Source organism: Spermophilus citellus, assembly GCF_964194105.1.
Source record: "Spermophilus citellus genome assembly, chromosome: 3".
Classification (NCBI taxonomy): Eukaryota; Metazoa; Chordata; class Mammalia; order Rodentia; family Sciuridae; genus Spermophilus; species Spermophilus citellus.
In genome coordinates, this window is record NC_138184.1 from 142695119 (window position 1) to 142719102 (window position 23984).

The 23984-nt window shown below is 40.4% G+C and overlaps 1 protein-coding gene and 1 long non-coding RNA gene across 3 annotated transcripts in view; one reads left to right on the plus strand and one right to left on the minus strand.

The window, feature by feature from the left end:
* The window catches only part of LOC308643926, a 115657-nt gene extending 103361 nt beyond the window's left edge, over positions 1–12296 (plus strand). The window contains exon 3 of the long non-coding RNA XR_014020851.1: positions 12219–12296. This is a non-coding gene — a long non-coding RNA (uncharacterized lncRNA). The remainder of the gene's footprint in view (positions 1–12218) is intronic.
* The window catches only part of CHN2 (chimerin 2), a 328816-nt gene that overhangs the window by 27958 nt on the left and 276874 nt on the right, over positions 1–23984 (minus strand). Inside the window, exons 8-14 of one of the 2 annotated variants that reach the window (XM_081284430.1) lie at positions 20448–20532; positions 16007–16180; positions 11739–11816; positions 9611–9748; positions 7789–7894; positions 4565–4681; positions 2432–2706 (exon numbers count right to left, since the gene is read on the minus strand). In XM_081284430.1, coding sequence (XP_081140556.1) covers positions 2673–2706; positions 4565–4681; positions 7789–7894; positions 9611–9748; positions 11739–11816; positions 16007–16180; positions 20448–20532 — 732 coding nt within the window. In that variant the 3' untranslated portion in view covers positions 2432–2672. Of the gene's footprint in view, positions 1–2431; positions 2707–4564; positions 4682–7788; positions 7895–9610; positions 9749–11738; positions 11817–16006; positions 16181–20447; positions 20533–23984 lie in introns of those variants that run through there. The other variant, XM_081284429.1, reaches the window with a different exon arrangement.

Genomic DNA, 23984 nt, shown 5'->3' on the forward strand with positions numbered 1-23984 from the left:
AAACCATTTCTATTTATCTCTATTTTGTTGCTACTCAATCCAGGCTACCATCATCTCTGTCTTCAATGATAACAATGAACACGTGACCCACTGCATTTGCCCTCACCACTCCCTACCTGCTTACACATCAAGTAAGTCATCTTTTAACAGTGTAGCTCAGGTTGCAGGTACCATCTGTCCCATATCACCCATGAATGCTAAGTGCAATGTGGTGGCCTGGGTTGTGTCCTGGAACAGAAATTAAGACATTATCAGAAATACCCATGGAATTTGAATAAAGTCTGGGCTTTAGCAAGTGGTAGTGTGCCAGCTATCTTCTTAGTCTTAGTAGATATACTGTGGCTAGGTAAGATTTTAGTGTTAGGGGTGTTTTATTCAGCTTTTGTGCTGCTGTGATTAAAAGATCTGACCAGACCAATTTTAAAGGAGGAAAAGTTTATTTGAGGGCTCAAAGTTTTGGAGGTCTTAGTCCATAGAAGGGTGGCTCCATTCCTCGGGGCTTGAGGTGAGGCAGAACACCATGGCAGAAGAATGTGGCAGAGAGAAGCAGCTCACTTGGTGATCAGAAGGCAGAGAAAGAGGTCTCCATTTGCCATATACAAATATATACCTAATAGCTATGTCCCCAATTCCCACCTCCTCCAACCACACCCCACCATTTCAGTTACCACTCATTTAATCCCTATCAGGGGATTAATTCACTGATTGAGCTAAGACTCTCACAACCCAATCATTTATCCTTTGAACCTTCTTGCATTGTCTTACATGTGAGCTTCTGGGGTACACCTCACATCCAAACCATAACAAGGGGAAGTTTGTTAAGGGGCTACATAAGAACTAAATATAAACCCATTCCATAACTAAAAGTTTATTTAAAAAGAAAACCTTAGTAGCTCCCATTCCCCTTATGTTAGAGTTCAAAACCTTTAACATGACCAGTTTCCTCTCTCTAGCCAGATCAAACTTATTATTTAATTCTTCCCATAAGATAAGCCTTTTCCTTGACTCTAAGTATTCAGTTCCTGGCCCATTAATAAATGTTTTACAAATATTTGTTGAAAATGAATAAATGCTGCATTTCAAAAATGAAAGACTATACTCTGGGGCTTGATGAAAGTTGGGCATGTATGAGTCATGGGATTTGGTTGTCAGTGGGGTCAGGACAGCCCAGCAGCCCTTCACTTCCATAATGTGTCTTTCCAATGCTCTTTACACTGTCTCTTCTTCTCCTTCATTTGCCCTTCTAGGCTGCTCTCCTTGAATCCTTTACCAGCCCCATTTAAAAAAAATATTATTTGCTTTTTTTAGATACACATGATAGTAGAGTGTATTTTGACATATTGTATATACATGGAGTATAATTTAAAATCTCATTCTTGTGGTTGTACATGATGTGGAGTTACACTGGTTGTGTATTCATATATGAACATAGAAAATTATGTCCAGTTCATTCTACTGTCTTTCCTTTTCCCATCCCACTTCTCTTCATTCCCCTTTGTCTAATCCAATGAACAACTTCAACAACAACTACTACTTCTTCTTCTTCTTCTTCTTCTTCTTCTTCTTCTTCTTCTTCTTCTCCTCCTCCTCCTCCTCCTCCTCCTCCTCCTCCTCCTCCTCCTCCTCATTGGGGATTAAACTCAGGGGCACTCGACCACTGAGCCACATTCCCAGCCCTATTTTATATTTTATTTAGAGACAGGGTCTCACTGAGTTGCTTAGTACCTTGCCATTGCTGAGGCTGGCTTTGAACTCATGATCCTCCTGTCTCAGCCACCATGGCTGGCTCCAATGAACTTCTATTCTCCCCTCCCACACCTTATTTATTGTGTGTTATCATCCACATAGAGAATATCTGGTCTTTGTATTTTGGGACTGGCTTATTACCTTGATAGTCTCCATTTCCATCCATTTACTGGCAAATGCCATAATTTCATTCTTTGTTATGGACCATCCTCTCTTTTATAGCACCCCTGTCATGACCAGGAAATCTGAAATATCAGTTTGTGTTAACAGGAGAGAATAATGGGTCTCCTCCATCCCTCCCTGCCCCCCAAAACTTAGTGGTGGACCATTCCATAGTGGGTTACTTGGAATGGTGCTGCCTCCTTTACCGTCTAACTAACAAAGTTATTATAATAGCAGGAATTTCAAAGCAAGTAAGGTGAGCCATGTCAAGATGGTGGGGAGGCAGGTGTGGGTAAGCAGGCTTCATACTAAAGAGAAGCAGAGGGATCGAGTGTTGGAAGCACACCGGATAGAGTGAGCCTCACCGTATTTTATAGAGCATGTTGTAATATCCCTTAATATTACTTAGACTTGGATTTAACCTTGGACAAATCCTTTTCTTCTCATGCTTCTTTCATCCCTGCCCCCATGTTATATTCTTCCCCATTCTAAGTCATGACTCTTAAAATAATAATGAGGAATAACTATTACTGATTACTTGAGATCATTGTTTCATTTAAGATGTGGGGATCACAAGGTTATCCCCAGTTTTTCAGATGAGCAAACTCATTTCCAAGGTCATCTGCAGCTGGTAAAAGGCAGATCAAGAATTCCAGGGAGGGCCTTTCTGATTTCAAGATTCTTGTTCTTCTCTCCTAAATGGTGTAGGGCAGTTCTCTTTAAACTCTACCTCTCTTTGCGGGGCAGAAGTGCAATGGAGCCTTCTAGAAAGGGAAGGTGAAGCACTGGGATCTGAACCTGGAAGCGGGTGAGAAAAAGGAAGCTGGTGAGGAGTGGGTTAGCCAGGTGGGGACTCTATGAGCCACTTCTGCTTTCTCCCGTGGGTTGTTAATGATAGAAAATCTATCAACAAATATATGAGAACAAGGTTTTGAAAAATTTCCCCCAGCTTCTCCCAGATACCACTTCCCTGAAAATACACCAGAATGATAGACAGAAGAATTTAATACATGTAATGCTTTGTCCTTCCATTTACACTATCATAAATTACAAAGTATTGTTCACTTCACAAAATAAAACCATTTCCAGATAATTTTTTGACAGTATCAAGAAGTACATAAGCTACAACAAACAAATCTGTACAGTTGAGAGGAACGCCAATAGCAGGGACCAGGCCAAGCTATATTGACCCCTAGGTGCAAATAGAGTCCATCTGTCCATCTGCAGGGCCCTGAGAACTCCCAGGACAACACACTCTGCTCCTCCTTTCACGCCACATAACACACAGTGATTCTCTTCTGGCCACTCCAAAACGAGACTTGTGAATAATTACATGAATCACCTCAGACAATCAGAGGGAAAGACATGGCAGTTGGATTTAAAAAAACAAATCTAGATTTACAGTTTTTTGATGTTTTAAATATTTCACCTATGTTACAAAATATAGAAATCTTGGTGGGAAAGGCTCATGCTAAAGATCCATATAGCCAATAGGATGGAACTATAGAAATAAAATCATATGAAATTTTTCCAAACAGGGCTACTTTTCTCAAGAAGGTAAAAATAGTTTTGTTTATAAAACAAGAATACAAATAATTGACAGTTATTCTGCAGGTTCACTTTGCATCAATACCGAAATGTGACAAAAAAATTTCAACTTTTCATTAAGGTAGGAGTTATAAAAGCTTGGCCAAAGAGGAAAGAGGCCAAGGGCTAACTTTTTACATGGTCCAGATAACATCCTGTGTCCTCAAATTGTTTTATGTGAAATAGCCGCATTCTGCATGTTTGAGGATATACACACATAATATGAAAGGACCATGACCAATTTCAAAACATACTTTGGGAATGCACAATTTTTTTTTATGGGAAGAAAATCTGGGGATGCTTCAGGCCATCCTATAATTGCTATAAACCTACACTACACGATAGCAGAATGCCAGTGCTTAAGAGCAAAAACTATCAAAAGCAGGGACACATGTGGCAGGTGAAATTTCACTGAAAAGCACTGATAAGGACAGAGGTATGTCAAGGTAATACTGCATTCGTGGTCAACTTCAGGGTATCACAGCAAGAACATGGGACAAGGAACACAGGGTAATAATCAATGCACTGCATTGAGTTCTGTTTGCTAAAATAAAATAACATTCTTGCAGCTAAAATAAAAATACATTTTACAATATAGGTTTCATTTAACATTTAACATATAGAATTGTCTTCTTTTTTGTAAGTGGAAAATGTATAACTGTATCAAGTACCTTTATGAATTAAGTTCCCTTTTATTACTGATAAGACTGAAGCTTAAAAGTTACATTTTTTTAATAAGTTAAAGAAAGATTTATTAATCACTCTTCCAGCAAAACAGACATACATATGAGGCACAGCAAAAGACCCAAGGCCAGGGGCTTTTCTCGCCCTCACCCTTGTTCTCATATGGAGGAGGGCGTGTCTATGAGACACAGTACTAGACTCTGCGATCCACTGCGGTCCAGGAAACTCTGTCACTTGTTTGAAAAGCAAATCAAGTGTAAGAAATGTTTATTTCTTTAGCTCTATCAGCTTGGATAGGGCTGGGGCCATTCAGCTCATCTCCCTGATGGATTAGAACAAAACATCTTCGTTTTCTATTAAAATTTGCACAATCAGCTTTTGGTACCGCATATCATGGAGGGTGGTGAGAGTGCTGTCCTCAGGGGGCCTCATCAGGGTGGGCCCAAACACGATCCCCAGATTTTCTGCATTCATGAAATTGTCTTTTTCATTCATAGTAACCCTGCAAAACAAATACACACAGAGATGTCATGTAGATATGCGGATGAATTTCCATACTGATTACATACTTGAAATCCCAAGACTATCTCTGGCTCAGGAAATTGCAAAAGCAAATTGCGAATCAGAATAGCAGAAAGGCATTTTTCAATAGGCAATTTTCCGATTTATTTTTATTTTAAATTGTTGATGTTGCCTTCGGCCAGTGGAAGTGAATGACATATGCATCTAGTATAGACACAATTTTAAAAATTGGAAAATCATCCCTTCTCACTAAATAAATATGAAACTATCATTTAAGGAATATTGGTTTGGAGGGGCAGAGGATTACCAACTGGCCTATGGGTCATCTATGGAAGTCTTTTTCCTTGTCGCTTCCTATTGGCCTGTAAGCTGCAGAATGGGAAGCTAAGTGCAGTTCCTGTCTGCTGGGAGGGCTGGTGCCACAGGAGAATGCTTGCTTGTAGAATGCAGCCAGGCCGTTATCATGGGACAGTGGAACTCCTGGGAGGTGGCCAAGCTGGAAGGCTGTTGGGCATTATTTCTAGTTCCCACAGAATGAGGTCTGGAGCAGTAATTATCGTTGGAATTGAAAATCATCATTTTGACATAAAAATAAGAATAGCAGAGCCTTTAGGAATGAAATTCAAACACCAAAGTTGGCTTCTTTCCTTCCTAATGCAATAGAATCACTATTTCCCAAATTCTTGCATTCAGGAATTTAGGCTTTAGACTGTTCATCATAGATGTTAAAAGAAGGTTCTTCAAGGCAGAGCAAATGATAATTAAAATGTGTTTAGGTTTTGTACTGGAGGCTATCCCTTTCTGACTATTCCCTGAGAGATCATTAGGATTAGCCACTTAATATTATTTTAGGAAGTCAACTCAGTTTGTATCATTTTCATGCAGCAAAGCTAAGAAGAAAGTAGGAATGAGGACATGCTAGAGGATCAAAATACTCACATCGCCTTATGAGGTTAAGCACTACACCTGATCAAATAAAATGTCTAGCAAACCCATTACAATAAAACCCTGAAATTATTGACATTTACAGTTCAGCTGGGAGCTGCCAGCATTCTTCCTGATAGAGACACTTTGCTTTACAAAGTGTTATTATCATTTTAATTAATTATGATATTAATTGAAATGAAAGAAACAAGTTGCAGCTAAAAGCCAGATGTGGCACTCATAATCTATTACATATCCAAAAATTATTTATACTCTTACATTCAGTAAACTCATCAAAATAGGAATCTTCTGGGCTTTATGTTACTGTCTCTGATCACCTTGGATCTGAGCAAAAGTCTTATAAGGCAGAAAAATTTATACAATATTCTCCACTTGCTTCTTTTCACTTACTGAGTGGATCTGTAATTTGGATACTATAGACACTTTTTGGTCCATTGTATCTAAGAAAGGGCAGCTGACATATATCTTCAACAAACAGGGAGAGACACATAGAAGCACACTGATCCCTCCAATATTCAAAGATCAACTTGTTAATCTCATAATAAATGTACAAGGAAGGAAAGAGAGATTTAAGGGGAAGAGTCTGGAACTAAAGGCTATAATATCCTGTAAACATCCAAATATCTCCACCTGCAGGCTTCCACATGCATAGCTTAGTGTGTGGTAGATCCTATATGAGATAGCCCCCAACAGTCCCTGCCTCTTGGAAGTATGGGCTTGACTTAGTCACTTGCTTCTAACAAACACAATATAGCAAAGGCAATGGGATGTCACTTCTAAAAAGACAAAAAGACTGTCTTTCATCGTGGGTGCCCTTGCTTGCTTGGAAGGAAGTCAGTTGGCATTTTGTGAGCTGCCTGTGGAGAAACCCACATGGTAAGGAAATGAGGGTGACCTCCAGCAAACATCCAGTGAGGAAGTGAGCCTTCAGCCTAATAACCTCTGAGAAACCGAGTCCTGCCAACAATGTTCTGAGTGTCTTGGAAGTGACTGTGCCTCTTATCAAGCCTTCATATATGATATTGTAGCCTGACTCGCAGTTCAAATGCAAACTCATTAAGAACCTTGAACCAGATGCACCTAGCTCAACCATATCCAGATCCCTGGCCCATAGAGACTATGAGATAATTAATTTTATGGTTTCAAGACACTAAGTTTTGGGGAAAGTTTTTTCTTGGAGACACACGGAAAAACAAAAACAAGAGATCATGTTGGGAATGTGCTCTGAAAGAAGACAGACTGGTTCAGGCATCAGGGGTTAGGGTGAGCAGTTGGTGGAAGATGAGATGAAGTATGTACAAGACTTGTGTTGGAGCAAGATGCAGCTATGGAGGCAGGGTAGACAAGTAGTTAAGACAGAGAGTAGGCTCTGGTTTGTTCTTCCTGGATTTCAAACTTGAGTTCACGCCTGTGGATTAGCCACTTAACTTCTCTAAGATTCAGAAATCTGATGTGTCTTCCACTGTGTAATCCATTGTTGAATCCAATGTGTACTGATGTTTACTCAGTTTCCCTGAACTAGGGTGGTGAGTCAGATTAGAAATATTAAAGTTATGAGAAATTTAAGAAATAAAGACAAGACATGGAAATAAGTGAAAAATGGGGGCATGGTTGGATGATCCAGCTCTGATGGAGACTGGATCTGACAACAAAATGGAGTCCCCACTTATTTAAATGGGTAGGAACCAATGGGATCCAGTGTAAAGAACTTCCTGAGGAAAACTGGATGAGGCGACAAAAACAACCTGGTTGGGGCTTAGCAGGTTATGCCCACCTCCTCTACTTCTGGGTGCTGTGTTTGAACCCAGGACTGTCTGAGCCAATGACAGTCCACATAAACTGAGTGGTCTTGAATCAGGGGGTTTTCACTGAGAGTTCTCAGAAGAGCAACGCCCCTGCCTTGAGATGGCTCAAACAAACCCATAATTCATCCATGGCCCCTGACAGTGAGTGCTCCCAGCAGTACCCACCTCCCAGGAATGACACATGGAAAGTATGTGAAACAGCTCTTGACCCAGAGCAAAGGCCCTCGTGGCCACGTGTGGGGCTAGCCTCAGGAGGCAGCACAGTCCACTTTCAAGAAGCACCTGCTCATTAATAACTGCCCCAGGAGCAGATCAGTAAGAGGAGGCATCTGCTTACTTTTTGAGGTGGATCATTAGGTACCGCAGGGTCTCATAGTGGGCGGGAGGCAGTAGCATCAGCACTTCGTGGACTGCTTCCAGCCTTTCATCGGCATTGGAGATTTCTGTGAAGAACATACAGAACCCATGTGAGTGCAGAGTTACGTTGTACCATTAAAGTTTTCAGAGAGCTAACAAGAAGTCTTTTTGTTTGTTTTATCCAGAAATGGGGAGAGTCTAACAAAGTCATGTAATTTTAGATACTACTTCACTTAAATGAGTCAGTTTGTGTCCTGCCTCATTCCAGAAAGTCTGGGCTGAGCACCACAGGCTTGTTGAACATTCATGATGTGGGTGGTCAGATGGTGGATTCTGTCCTCGTCCTTCAGGAGCAGATGGTCCAGGAGAATGCTTATAATCTGGTGGGACACGTGCAGACTACGCTGCCCTTCTGAACACTAGATTTGTTGGGGATCTCACTATCACGGACTCTAAACTACATCACATCTGGTGTTGTGCCCTTGAAATTATCTAGTAAGTCTCCCTGGCAGGCTTCAATCACTAAATATATTTTCTTTCTTTTTTAAAAATATTTTATATTTTAGTTGTAGTTGGACACAACACCTTTATTTCACTTGTTTATTTTTATGTGGTGCTGAGGATCAAACCCAGGGTCTTGCACGTGCGAGGTGAGCACTCTATCACTGAGCCATAATCCCAGCCCACTAAATACATTTTCAGTGCAGATTGGCAGGTGGGCCAGCCAACCCAGCCTGCATTAATGGCACGTATCACTAAACTGTTGGCAGGGTCTACTTTGGTGTACAGCCCAGGTTAGGATGCAGATACTGGGCACATGCCAGGAAGAGGACATGCTTCTGGAGTCTGGGTCTCCGACAGTATTGGCAAACAGTCAAAGAAAGCTTTCCTGCCATTCCTCCTGGGGTGGAAGGTACCCAGCCTTCCCTGCCTAAGACCACCAGAATCCAGGAAGGAGCTGTCTTAACAGGGAGCAGGGCCATAACTCATCTGGAAAGTACAGCTTGCGTGAATCCCAACCTGCCCTTGTCTCTTCCTGTCAGGTATTTCATTAGTATATTTAGCAGCACAACACTGTACTTTTCAACCATTAAAGATTAAAAAGAAAAAAAAAGGTGAACCAAAAAAATGTTCCTCAAAGTGGGCTTAACTTCTGTGTCATGCTTCATTATTACTTGTTATTCTCATTATTACTTGTTCCTGGGAAAACATAGCCACTCCCCTGACATTCCCTCTGCTTTCTTCATTCTGCTCTCTCCTGAGGGCAGGGGGCCTGGTGGGAAGCAGGGAATGAGCCACGGTGGCTGAAGAAGGATGAGTGTCGATGGGTGAGAGGTTATAGCGTGGGACTTGGCATAGTTTATTCTTAGCCTTCTATTAATTTTGAAGAGCATTAATGGGCAAAACTTGGATCCATTCTCAATGTGATTCTGCTTAGAGGATGTAAGGAGCTCATCGATACGGCTCTTCTTGGAGAACATCTGATTTTTTTTTTTTTTACTACAAAACTATTCACGTTTTCAACAATAGAATGGGCCTGACTGTGCTGGCTCTCAGCATACAGGGAGTGACTGGGAGAGACAGAACTGCCTGGCACCCAGCTTCTGTCCCACAGACTTGGCTTAGTGCTGGTCCAGCTCAGCTGGTGAGCTATGCCTGGTTTTCTATTAACTGTACTGTTGTGCCCACTTGGCAAAATGCTCAGGCAATAATTTCAACAGTTCTGAGTTTTAATTTTCTTGAGGGTGAAAGCAATGTACTGAAAGTCTGGTACAAATAAAAAATTAGTTCTCAATACTCACTTGCTGCTTCTATAAATTTGGAATAGGTGTCATACGTGATGACAGGGATGGGTAAGTCTCTGAAGTACAGTTTCAGGGCTCCAGTGATGATGTTTATGTCTGGATAGATGTTGGCAGAAATGTCTGCCTTTTCCCCATCTGAAAAACAGCCAGCAATCCAAGTCCTAATGAGGAGCGTATTTCACCAAGTGAAGGCATGCACAGAAAGGAGGGAGAGAGAGAAAGAGAGAAGGAGAGAGAGAGAGAGAGAGAGAGAGAGAGAGAGAGAGAGAGAGAGAGAGAGAGAGAGGAGAGGAGAGGAGAGGAGAGGAGAGGAGAGGAGAGGAGAGGAGAGGAGAGGAGAGGAGAAAGAAATAAAAGGAAGGAAGGAAAGAAAGAAAGAAAATAAAAGAAAGATACAACAATGAACAGTTCTACTACATCTCCATCAGTATTCTTTGAACTTGGATTTGAAGGTCATGTACATGAACTAATTGTTGAATTCCTTCAGTTACTTCTGTCTCTTTCAGGCTCACTTAGCCCCTTGGACTTCAATCTGGGAAACTTTAACCCCGCCTCATGTATAGGTGAGGTTGTATTTCTTAGCACTTTTTACAATCATTCTCAGTATACACACACACACACATTTACTTTTTATTCTACCATTAGTAAATACCAGTCCATTTTAACTATCACTCTATGAAATTTTTTGGATTAAAAAAAGTTTCAGAATTATTGATAGGGAAGAGGGGTCGGAGGGGAAGGGAGGAGGCAGGGGATTAGCAAGGATGGTGGAATGTGATGGACATCATTATCCAAAGTACAGGTATGAAGACATGAATTGGGTGTCAACCTACTTTATATACAAATAGAGATATGAAAAATTGTGGTATATATGTGTAATATGAATTGTAATGCAAAAAAATTCATGTATAAAGACATGAAAAAAATGTTTCGATCACATGGGACTATTAACATCTTTTGTGTGGAAAATGAAATGAACAAATGCTTCAGCAAATTTGGTTCTGGAAACAAAACAGCTCTTGGATGTAGAGACAATAGTAAAACCTTCTTCCTGCCATATATACCATATTGATCCCATCATTTACATATTTAGCAAACATTTATTGAGAATCTAGCATGGAGCAAACACAGTTAGGCTCTGGTGAATCAAAGAAGAGATGCTCCCTTCGAATAGTTCCAGCTAGAGAGAACTCACAACTTGTCAGTTACAAGAAGAAGGGATGCTCCCTGGAGATCTGTGAGCACACAGTGATGCAGGGGACGGAAACAGAGCTCTCAGGTCAGCGAGGGGTGGCCAGAGAGGCTTTGTGAACAACAGAAGACTTGACTCATGATTCACAGGTGTTTGCCAAACATGCACACATTCCAGATGGATAGAACATGTGAGCTTAGGTGCTTCTCTGTGATGGCATGTAAAGTGTACTTCAGAAAGGCTGGCATGTAAGGTCCAATATGGAGGAGGAACTGCAGACTGGCCTGAGCAGATAGGGAGGCCACATCATGGAAGACCTTGTGGACCACACTCTATCCAGTAGGCACCCCAGGCCCGGATGGCTGTACCAGGATTATGTGGATTGTTTATTGGAAATCTAGATACTTGGGCTCATCCAGATTTCAGCATGAGTCCTCAAGGTGGGCCCTGGTGGTCTGTATTTTTAACAAGTTCTCCAGGTTGGCCTATGTCTGACCTAAGAGATGATAGGCACTGGAAACTGTATGTTGTAATCATAAATAACAGAGGAGGTACCTCCTAAACTTCCCCTGGCTTCCCCTCCTTCAGCGCTGGTGACTCTTATCCCTAAGTTCCCTTTTGTGGAGTTTTGAGAGAAGAGAAACAAGATCCTGAGATGGGCATGCAGAGGAGTGCTCCAGGGCCATGTGGACTGGCTGGCTTTCAAATGGTTAAACTCACTTCCTCCTCATGTGGTCACCTGTCTACAGCTTCCAAGGAAACACTTCCCCCAGAGAGAGAGAGAACTGGGAGATTTTTAAAGCATTATTGCTCAGCTTCCTGAAGAATAATACTCAGTAGTTCTGAAGCTCAATTCCTGCTATGAAAGAGTCTGGTTCCATCAGAAGAGTACTGAGCATAAGTCAGATGGCATTCAAGCAAGCACAAACTCACCTCTGTCAAAGGCCATCTTGACATCTTCAATGTGTTCAGTAAACCCAGACACTCTGTAAAGGCCTTCTGACTTTAATCCTGTGGGGTGCAGGGAGGGGGGGACAGAGGGAGGGGAGGGGGGGACAGAGGGAGGGAAGGGGGGGAAGGAGGGTGAGGGAGGGAGAGGGAGGGAAAGGGAGGGAGAAAGAGACACACACTTTAATCTCAGTGTCTCAAAATATCTTAAAAAAAGATTAATTTTAAATGTACACTATGTGCTATGAGTAAATGAACAAATATTATTAGTGATCTTCTATGGCACACACTGTTGAGTCAGAACTTGGACTTGCCGGTCCCATTTCCATGTAAGTCTGTGTCCCTTTGCTTGTTAGGTTGGGGATCTCAATGGAGATCTGGCCTTCTTCCTGCCTGGATTTACAAAGCAACCCCCAAATTTAAGGTTCTCATTAACCATAGTCTCCTACTTCCTTTGTTCATCAGATTGCTAGACACCCATTTCACAAGGGAAGCAACCTGGCCGAAACCCTGACCTCTTCCATGGGTTATGCTGTATGTGGCACTGTGCTGGATACACATACACACTTATGGTATGTGATGCATATTATCCTGATTCTACTGGAGATATTAAAATTTTATGGCTTTTTTATGTGTAATCGTAAGATGATATGTTAAATAACTAAGCATGATTGATTTCATTGTTATGCCTTCAGGTAACTGATCATACAGACAGATGTAGGAAAATAAAATTCCGTTTACTGGTTTTGGAAACTTTTCACTGTGTATTTAGGTCAAAGAGACTTGGTTTCCACTCCTCAAGTTTATTGATTTGTTAAGATAGATTCTAAATGCAGGCTGCTCATATATACACAGTGGGTGATGTATCAGATCAAAAGTATCAGAAAGAATAGAGAACCAGAGCCAGGCACAATGGCGCATGCCTATAATCCCAGTGGTTTGGAAAGCTGAGGTAGGAGAATCGCGAGTTCAAAGCCAGCCTCAGCACCTTAATGAGGCCCTAAGCAACTCAGTGAGACCCTGTCTCTAATAAAATACAAAATAGGGTTCAGGATGTGGCTCAGTGGTCTAGTGAACCTGAGTTCAATCCCCAGTATCTTAAAATAAATAAACAAATAAATAAATAAATAGAGGTCCAGGTTTCAGAATTCATATGCCAAAAGTTAACTGCTGTCAAAACTATAACTATAGGAAAAAATAAAAAACCAAATAGCTTCCATTGCAGTATACTTCTTACAATACACTTTTGTCAAACACTTTTTTTTCTTTTGGTAATAGGGATTGAAGCCAGGAGTACTTAATCACTGAGCCACATACCCAGCCATTTTTTATATTTTATTTAGAGACAGGATCTTGCTGAGTTGCTTAGGGCCTCACTAAGTTACAGAGGCTGGCTTTGAATTTGTAATCCTCCTGCCTCAGCCTCCTAAACTGCTGGGATTACAGGCATGTGCCACTGTGCCTGTCTGTCAAACTCTTGATTACTAACATACTCCTGTTTTTTGTTAATTTGGTAAACGTTTTTTATATACTATACACCATATGAAAGAATCTGTATTAGCTTTGCATCAGAAACAAAAAACACTATGTAGCATAAGTACCTGCCCTTCTCCTCTCCTGCGGCCTTAACATATGTTCTCAGTTAATCTCAGCTCTTTTGTTTCAGTAACAGTTGCCACTGCTCATCAACTGGAGTTAACCCACAAGATGAATGAAACTGGGGTGCGATCCTGTTCTAGATGGCACAGGAAAACTTATCTCAATAATGTTGGAACAGGTGCTGCCTCGGAGCTGGGCAACTAATCCTGCAGGTTGACAGGAGAGGAATCTGGGCAGGCCTCGCTGAGGAGCTCATCTTTGAAAGAAGTCGTGAAGGATGGGTTGGAGTTTGTCAGAATAGCAGAGGCTGCCAGCTGTCCTTTTCATATTTGTTCTCCTATCTCTCTGTTGTGATGGAATCTTTTTTTTTTTTAATATCCACTGCAATGTCCATTACATTCCGGCCAATGCAGAGAGAGAGCAGAAGCGATGCGTGCAGCCTCTGCATTGTGACCTTAAAGGGAAAAAGATTGTCCTTACCCCCTTCCTGTTGGTTAGAATGCAGATGAGACACTGGCAGCCAACTAGGGGGAGAAGACAAGGGCAATGCCCCAAGCAGGACAGAGCAACAGGTGCAGGGCCTGGGTCGCAGCCCCCAGGGAGCTGCCTGACTAGCCCTAGACCACGGCCAAATGCCTGAATTGTTCCTGGAGAGGTAAACAGATGTCTGTCTTGTTGAAGACGCTATTATTCAGGATCTCTTGACAGCACCGAAACACCTGGGCTAATAGGGTCAGACAGGCAGATTGGAAGGTGGAATTAGAGGTTGGTCATTCTGGGAGAAGGTGACAAGAAGTAACATGGGTCCTGTATGTTGGACACTATACTAGATCTGTTATATGTATCAACTCATGTAATCCTCATAACCACCTTATAAAGTGTAATTGATTCCACTCACAAGTGGCTTGCTCAGGGTCATGTGGGCAGTGGTGGTCATGCAGGTGGGAAGGTGTCATGTGAATTTCTTCTAGATGACTGCTGGATTCAGCCTGTACTTGAAGGCTTCTATCATCTGCAGCTCCAATCCCTGTGTAGTCTCTTGGAATAAATTTCCAATCTGGGCCACTCTTTCTATTGCACTGGGTAGGCTTAGTGCTATTCTCCCCACGGTGTTTCTCCCCTGAATGTCAGTCACGACAGGAACTTTGGATCCCTAAAGTTACTTGGAGAAGGATTACTGTAGCAGGATTCCAGCTTCTCCAATGAAGCCAAGTTCCTGTGCTTTGCCGTGACTGCAGGCTCTGATCCCAAACTTGAAGTGCCTTTCACATAGCAGGACCCGGGGCCACTTGTCTCTGCCAGAGTTGGGGTGCCTCTCCTCTCTTGGGCTAGTCAGCTCTTGCAAGGGACACCTTCACCAGATCCCAAAGCATTCATTGAATTCTAACAGTCACAGTGGTGAAAAGGAAGGAGGCATTTCTCACAATCTGAGATTAAATGAGCCAGTTTTCAGAACGACTATAGCTTTCATCCTTAGGAGAAGCAGGATCATTTCCTATCTTTAAAAGGCTTGAGATAACAAGCTACAATGTCCTGCTTTGTTTTGGAAAGAATAGGCTCATTGTCCAATGAATAGAAACCTGTAGAATATATTAAGGCAATTTGGACACAATAATGGATACCAATATAATACAATCACCGGTCAATTATGCAGATTATATTCAGCAACACAAATTCTCCCCATCAGACCTGGTCCATTATGTCCTGAATATTTGATACTGAATAGTGGCCAAAGGAAGCAAAAATAAAGAAAAGATAACTCTAGCATAATATAAAGAACTTTTTTTGGGGGGGGGGAATGTTATTATTTTTCTTGTCAACTTGATTTTTCATTACATAGATATTTATAATCTTTGAAATCTTTTCTTTGAAATAAACAGAACCAATATTAGAAGTGAATTTTTATATGATAGTGGATGTATGTGTTGATCAATACTTTCTGTATTACTTAATAGAAGAACATTTTAATATCTATCTCTCCCTCCTTTCCCTATCTTTCCCTCCCTCTCTCCTTTCTTTCCTTCCTTTCATCTTTTCTTTTTATTTGGTACTAGGGATTGAACCGAGGGTGCTTTACCACTGAGCTACATCCCGAGTCCTTTTCATTTTTTTATTTTGAGACAGGGTTTCACTATGTTGCTAAGGCTGGCTTTGAACTTGTGATCCAGGAACTTGTGATCCTCAGCCTCCTAAACTGCTGGGATTACAGGCATATGCCATCATGCCCAGCTTTAAGATCTATTTCAAAACTCTCCCTGCCATAACCTTTCTTAATTATCTTCAAATATGATGAAAACATCATCCTTTGTGACCCCATGGTGCTTTAAATATGGACATATGGACACCCACAATAGGTATTTGCCCTTCTGATTCTCCACATTGTAATATGAATTTCTTGAAGTCAAGAATGGAGACTTTCAGATCCTTAATCTCTAGCACATAGTAGATGCTTAGTAAACATTTGTTGAAGGCATACATGCATGGCTTGAGGAAATGGAAATTGAGAGAGTTGGTAAGAATTATTTTATCCTCTATGTGTATGTGTTTCTGTATGTGTGCAGTTAGTTCATTTTCCCAAAAATGACAGTAGAGTGAGTCTGTTTCCCTGACAAAAATATAATCACTGTATTATCATAAAAAAGTATTTTCCAAACCTCTTGCTTCAATTTCCCGAATGCATATGTCAACCACCATGGGCCTCTGTGTGTTGTGAGCCTTTACGAGTGTGGTGAGGTCACAACAGTACACTTTCTTGATCCTCTTGAGATCGGGTTGGCAGTCATTGGGCACATGCTTGGAACACTGCTTGTGCACATTCAATCCACAGTCTGAAAACAAAGAAGCCACATTAGTCTTGGTTGGTCCTTTTGTCAATGCCCAACACAAATTATACACTGCCCCAAATAGTAACATCCATTCCTCTGCAACATCCATCTCATTTAGAAGTGAGAGTCTCTACTAGAAGAGGAAGTATGAGATTCATCTTAATTCACAAAACTCTGATGAAAACTCTGCATTTTTCTCATTAAGATTTCTCTGTTGCTGGACCATAAGAAGAGAACACCTTGCTGAGATAGTTTAGGTAATTAGGCTGCTTATGTACAGTTTTCCTCTCTGGCCTTGGATTCTTTGGGTTCACATTGGGCTTTTGAGTTTTGGGTTTTCAAAGCTGGTAATGGCTCATAAAGGGCACTAGGACTTATGCTGGGTTGTTTCCTTAAGTCCTGGATGCTCCTTTTGTGGAAGACAGAGTTACTGTCTTTGGTTTGGGGCACCCATTACCATTGAAACTCTCTTTGCCTTTCCTGGATCTTTGCCCAGAGTTCCCTCCCAATCCCTTCCTTCCTGCTGGGCAGGTTGGGGAGGCCACTGCCCCTTCTACCTGCCTTATTCTGACACCTGTGTGTGGAAACAGTGTCTAACTGCACACCAGGGGCACTACCTGAGTGTTTATAACAATGCCATGAAATGTGATGATTAGAGTAATTATTTATAAAGCTCCTATCAAGATCCCAAGCTGCAAAGGTGCTTTTAAGTTCAATGAACACATTAAAAGCCTTGTTAGCAATTGGTATCCACTGACAGAAGTTCTCTGACAGTAAAGAGGCACATAGACTACTTTCTGGAAAATAAAAATTTAATGCTAAAGTTGTTCACAGTTGACTTGTGGTTGAATCAAAGTCTTGTTTTTCCTGGTTATAAAGAATAACATTTTTATATACAAAACACACACACACACACACACACACACACATACTTTCTGGAGAAAGTAGAGATAGGCTTTGATTTTTGAAGTCCTCCACGAATCCACCATGCCCCAGAGTAATAAATATTATAGTCACATGTTTTATAAAAAAACACTTAACCATATCCAGGATTTCAGAGGATCTAACTTCTCTGAAATCATTAGTAATAACTTCGAAGTCATTTTTCAGTAATGTTTTCTTGCTGAGACCTCTGTCTATGGTCACCAGTTTGAATCCATCTTAGTTTTATTAACATGAGAAATTCAGCAAAGCTTAAACAAAATTCAATAATATTTTAATAGATCTATTTAGTGAATGTAAATTTTGGCTACCTGGACTAAATAGAATAGTCTGGTTTTCTTGTTGGGATTCACTTTCAGAAAATAGGAATCATAACCGCATCTGCCTCTTAAGGTGATCAGAAGCATCAATTAAATTACTAGAATGTGCTCAGCATATTGTCTGAACACTTTAAGTATGACCATTGTATGTATTATGTAAATATTAAGTCAAATAAAATAAATAGTGTTTATAGTAATAGAAAATATATGGCCTATCCAGCTACTCATTAGTAATTTTCACTATGTCTTACAATTCATTTAAAATTTCTTGTTAGATTATGGTAAAAAATGCATTACATGAAATTTACCATTTTAACCATTTCTAAGTATATTTTACTGTACTACCATTACTGCCATCAGTCTCCAGGCCTTTTTCATCTTGCAAAACCCAAACTCTATGCCTCCCAAACAATATCCTGTGCCCCCTTCGAAGTCCCTGGCAGCCACCATTCCACTTGCTGACTCTATAAACTTGACTACTCCAGGAGCCTGATGTGAATAGAATCATACTGTATTTATAATTTCACAATTGCCTTATTTCATCTAGCATGTTGTCCTCTAAACACATCATGCTGTATGTAGAATGCATCAGGAGTTTCTTCCTTTTTTTGAAGATACACCCTGTTTCACTCACAGCAGGGAAAGATAAGAGTCCTACCTACCTGGAAGACAACAACATCTGGGTCTCTTTAGCCTTTGCCCTCAGGATCTATGAGTGCTGGGATTGCCTTCCTTTTTAAGAATGAATGAAATTCCATTCCTTGTATGTCCATGTCACCTTTTGTTTATCCATCCACCCATCAATGGACACCTGGGTGGCTTCTATCATCCCCTACTGCAAACATGGATGCGCAAACATCTGTTGAAGATCTGGCTGTCAGTTGTTTTGGGTATCAGTCAAGGTGTGGAATTAGAGGATCATATAGTAATTCTAATTTTCTTATAAACTTCATCTTAAGATTTGAAGCAATTTCATGTCTATCTATGTAGAGTTTAATACTATTATTTTATTAAAATGAAGATATTTTATAAGAAATATTAAAATATTTAGCTTTTATAAACTAGAATTTTCATATGTTGCAAATAAGGCCCAGGTAATTAAAAATATTTATTTATTTTGTTTTATTTATTTATCCTAATTGGTTGCATAGGACAGTAGAATGCATTTCAGTTCATAGTACACAAATGGGGCACAATTTTTCATTTTCATGGTTGTACACAAATAAAAATATTTAAAATAAGGAGAACTGAGGGCGTGATGGCTATTCTTAACCTTTAATGCTGTTTTCAGCCTTCCTAATCCTCAGTGGACATAAAAGGTCAAAAAATAGCCAATGGAGAGAGCTAACAATATAGTTTGAGACTGTGTTTTTATTAAGAAAAAAAATAAAAATAAATAATTTTATCCCCCCAAAAGCTGCTGATCGGGCTGGGGATGTGGCTCAGTGGTAGAGCTCATGTAGCATACACGAGGCACTGGGTTTGATCCTCAGCACCACGTAAATATAAAATAAAGATATTGTGTCCATCTAAAACTAAAACTAAAAAAAAAAAAAGCTGCTGATCACAGCTCATGTGAAGTTCAGAGTTTCATTTTCATAATATTGACTTTGGACCAATTTCCTGCTTCAATTGGATAATACCAGCAATGAGGGGCATTTTTTTTTTCATAGCTATCAGCTGGATAAGCCGAATTAATGAGTAATTCAGATATTCTACCACCAGGCTCAGTGGTTCTACCAGGAGCTATGTCGTGACTCCTGGCAAGGCAATTTTTGGTGTTCATCCAGGTATCTGAACGTTTCTGGAGAAGCCACCTCTGGTTTGCCACATGCCTAAGGGATCTGCTATGGGTCCGCAGAATTCTCCAACATACATGTGAACCACTTGAACCTTCCCGCTGTCTACAGGGGTGACTGCCATCAGTCTCCAGGGCTTTTTCATCTTGCAAAACCAAAACTCTATGCCTCCCAAACAATATCCTGTGCCCCCTTCGAAGTCCCTGGCAACCACCATTCCACTTGCTGAGAAGTCCTTTTACGGGCAAAGGGGGAAACCGGGGTTGCCTGATCCTCAGAACCAAAATAGGAAATATGGGAAAGAAGATCACCTTAGTCTTGTGTCATTAGTTGCTTTGATTTTAAATATTTCATATGAATTATTTAAAAAAATCATACCCTAGCGAGAAGGAAATCAGTCATGAAGTTAGTGGAAACCCCATAGTCAGAAAAATCATGGTAGGATGAATTAGGAAGCCTAGTTCACACATTAATTTGGCCACCTTATGCCATTTTGTTCAATTAATCTTAATAAGGTGTGTGGTACCCTTTCAGCCTTCAATTCCAAGTGGAAAAAACACCCAGGGTTTCAAACTACTTTGAAAATATGTGATATCAAATTAAGGTAAGTGGTTTCACTGTTGATCTGATGACAGAAAAATCTGAACCTGGGTTTTGGAATCTGGCTGCCTTTGAATCAATGTTCCACCACTCACCATGTGGCCAGAGGCAATTAAGAATGAGCTCTAAGACTCCATTTCCTTTTTCATTTAATAGTAGATAATTGCATCTTCCCTAAGGTCTGTGGTGAGGCTAAATGACATGATAAATAGAAAATGTTTAACCTGGTGCCTGTAGCAAATACTTTTTATGTCTTGCCTTTTATAGTAAGATGGGATGGGAAACAAGTATTGCTTTTCTATTTATAAAATTTCATTGAATTTTTTTTTCTTTTTAGGACTACTGTCTATTGAGGAGGTCTACCTAAGTCTTAAGGAAGTATACTTGTTAGAGTTTTTTTTCTTTCTTGCATAAACATGAGATATTCCTTTTAATTTTTGCAAACTCTTAAGAACAGTCTCCCTATTGAGTACAGAGAGGCCTTGAACCCTTCTGGAAGCCAGACTTTTTTAGTTCATCTAGGTAGAGTCTCCAGCTCTGGAGAACTGCTAACTCAACATAGCTGCACATTTCCTGATGGAAAATGGAGAAACAAAATTCCATGTCTACCTGAGCACCGGACTCCTTGGGCGATGAGCCCCCACATGAAATTTGCACAGTATTCACACCAGTGTGGGCCTCGGAACGTGTGGACCTGTGTTCCAAAGAGAAGAAAAGTGTCAACAAATTCAGGTATCTGGAGGTGGTAGTCTCCTGTGTTAAAGGCATGGGTGAAGTTAAGAAACTGCGGTCTCCGCAGGAGCCATCCCCACTGCCCTTTTCTTTCTAGTGAGGAACGGTTGCAAATGGATCTGGAGAAAGTAGAGATAGGCTTTGATTTTTTAAACCTTCCACTAATCCACCATGCCCCAATCAGAAAGGAATGTGGAGAAACAGTGAGATTACAGAGCCATGCCATCACCCAGAACAAGGCACTGTGTGTAGAGCCCAAGATAGCCTGAGTCAGTGGCTACAACCTGCATTTAGCTCAGCAAGTTCTGGAAGGCAGAACTCAATTACTGTGCCCTTTTGACTGAAGTTGTTCCATCCATCTGTAGAGTATTCAGCCAGGTATAAATAAGACATGATTATGGGATAATTAAAAGTTTCCAAAGCTTCGAGCCACTTCCAAAACAAGGCATTAAAAAAAAAAAGTGCAGGAGTTGGCTGAAAATACAGGCTACCAATAGGACCCATGGAATTACATCCCCCAGAGGTCTATACTCAGCAGGGCTTGCTGTGCCTTTCAGGTGGGTAAGCTGAAAGTCCCTCCTGGTTGGCCAAAGTGCTGTTCTCATTGTTTGGTGCTCAGCCAGTTGTTAAATATTCCACATATCACAAAGTAAGGATGGTCTTATCTCTGACTAATCAGGTACAGGTCCTCCTGTAACAGGATCATATATTAAGCCATGAGTTAAAACAAAAACCAAACAAAATAAAATAAATAGTTGTTCTCTGGCACTAAAGAACTTCAGAGCAGAGCAAATGTGGCCATGGTAAGCCAAGAACCACTGCAGTATATTGGCGGTATACAAATTTATATGAAAAGGTTCTGATGTTTTTTTTTTAGGCTTTTGAAAGTTTAAAACCTTAATTAACAAATAAAAGAAATGAAGACATTTTTTTTTAATAGACTGGGAGATCTACATACAGCTTTTAATGAAAAAAAAAATCAGGACTACAAGTATGGTCACAATTTGGGAAGATGTTCATCAGAGCACAGCTTAAGATAAAATAGCACCCCTATGACTTCTTCATTCATTCATACATACTAGATATACATACTGGGGTGTACATAAAGTGGTGAGGAAAACAAACCTGGTTCTCTCCTAATGGAACTCACAGAGAAGTAAAAGCAGCAAAGAAAATAGTTAATAAATTTTTAAAAAGCAACTATGATCATGGTTTCTATGCAATAAAATTAAATTATAGTTATCTTTTGGTAGTTCAGCTAATCACATGTAAATTGATTTATACTGTTTTCTTTCTGAAAAATGTGAAAAAAATCTCTCAAAGTTGTATGTCATTTAAATGGAGGCTTGTTCTACAAAGAGTAGAACATGACAGAGTACTCCTTGTAGGAATGTGGAGAACTCATCCCAGGAGCACTTCACATAGGTCAAATGCCATGATTCACTCAGAGACCCACAGAGCTTGAACCTGGTACTAAAAGCACCCATCAGTAAAAATGTCTTGTTGAAAGTTGGCGGCAAAGTTGGTTATTAATAAATTGCTGAGATTGCAAGATCAATTAAATATAATAGAAATATAACTAAAAAAATTGTACATAAATGATTGTGGGGGAAAAAAGATGTGGCTACTGCCAGAGAGGCAAAGAAGGGCCCTGTATTACCCAGGATGGGCAGGGAGGCCTCTCTTGGAAGGTAACCTGGAAGAAGAGAAGAGCTAGTTTTGTGGGGAGAGGAACAGGGAACATTCTAGGCAGAAGGTATGTATGGAGGCCTTTCAGGAACAAAACAGCTTGGTGTGATTGTGCAGTGGACAGCCAGGATGGCTAGAACATGGGGAATGAGAGGGAGAGGAACTGAGATGAAGTTGAAGGCAGGAATAGAAAGTCACACAGGATCTTGAAGACTTTATTCATGAGCAAGGATTTGGTTTTAATCCAGGTACAATAAGAAATTATTATGGGATGCCAGTATAAAGATGATTTTTAAAAAAAGATTATTTTGATCACTGTCTTGAAAATGGAGGATATTAATGGTGGAATAGATTTGGATACTATGCAGTAGTCTAACTGAGAAAAGCAGAGGCAGAGATCGGGAGGCTGGCAGTAGAGACGGGATATTTTGAAGTAATTTCCACAGCCAGATCATAGAACGCATGTGATCTTTGAGGAAGAGAGGAATCAGGAATGACTCCTAGTTTCTAGCCTAGGAACTAGTTGGACGGTAAGACCCTTTGCTGAGATGGGGAAGACAATCTTTGGAGAGAAGGTAAGGAATCAGCTTTAGATAGGTTAAGGTTAAAGACTCCCATGATACCCAATTGTTAGTGTTAAGAAGGATTTCACACAGCTTTGATGACTTAGAGGAGGGCTGAGGCCTAAAGATATACTTTTGGCTATCCCTGATATATAGATGGTATTTAAAATTATGTTAAAGGATAAAGCATATTAGGAATAGGGAGCAGAAAACAAACAAAAGAAAGTTTAACTCCATATCCTCAGTGCTCCACATTTAGTGAAAACCAAGAACGTAAAGTATTTTAGAAGCCAAGAAATGAAGAGTGCTTTAGGAACAGAATGGGCCACCATGTTAAATTCTGGAAAGAGGTCCAATTGGATAAGCACTCAATGTTGATTCAGTTACATGAAGTCATCACCAACCTTGGCAACGACAGTGTATTTGGGCTGGTGAGGACAAAAGCCAGATTCAAGGGAACTGAAGAGTAAGTGGGCAATAAGGAATTGGAAAGAAGTCGAGGCAAATTCATCAAGAAGTCCGTCCATGACTTCCAGCAAAGAGAAAAGACTGCTCAGGAGAGTTCTGCCGTCAAGGGAAGATTTTACTTTATATTTTATTTTTAGGTGAAAGACATTAGGGCATGTTAATTTATCAAGGGAGTTACCATAAGAGGTAGAAGATGCTGGAGATGCAGAAAAAAGATAAGCCAAGAAATGATGATCCTGGGAAGTTGAGGGAGGGTAGAATTGGGGGTAGATAGGGAAACAATATTCAAAGGGAAAAATAGTTAAGATTTTCCAGAATTAGTAAAATACATAGAACCTGAAGAGTGAAAAAAGCTAAATGAGTCTCAAATAAGACAAAGAAAAATAATCTACATAGATTGTGGTGACACTGCAGAATACTAAAAAACAAGGAAAACCTGAAAAAGGACAGCAATTAGGGTGAATGCAGACTTTTCCTCAGCAAGAAGAGGTTAATGATTATGGAAACACTTTATAGAAATGATCAGAGAAGAATATTGCACACCAAACTTTTTATTTATTTATTTTGAGACAGGATCTTGTCGTGTTGTCAAGATTGACCTCAAATTCCATATCCTCCTGCCTCTGCCTCCCAAGGGGCTGGGATTATAAACATGCCCCCCTAAAGCTCGCTTGGCAGTCCAATCTTTACATCC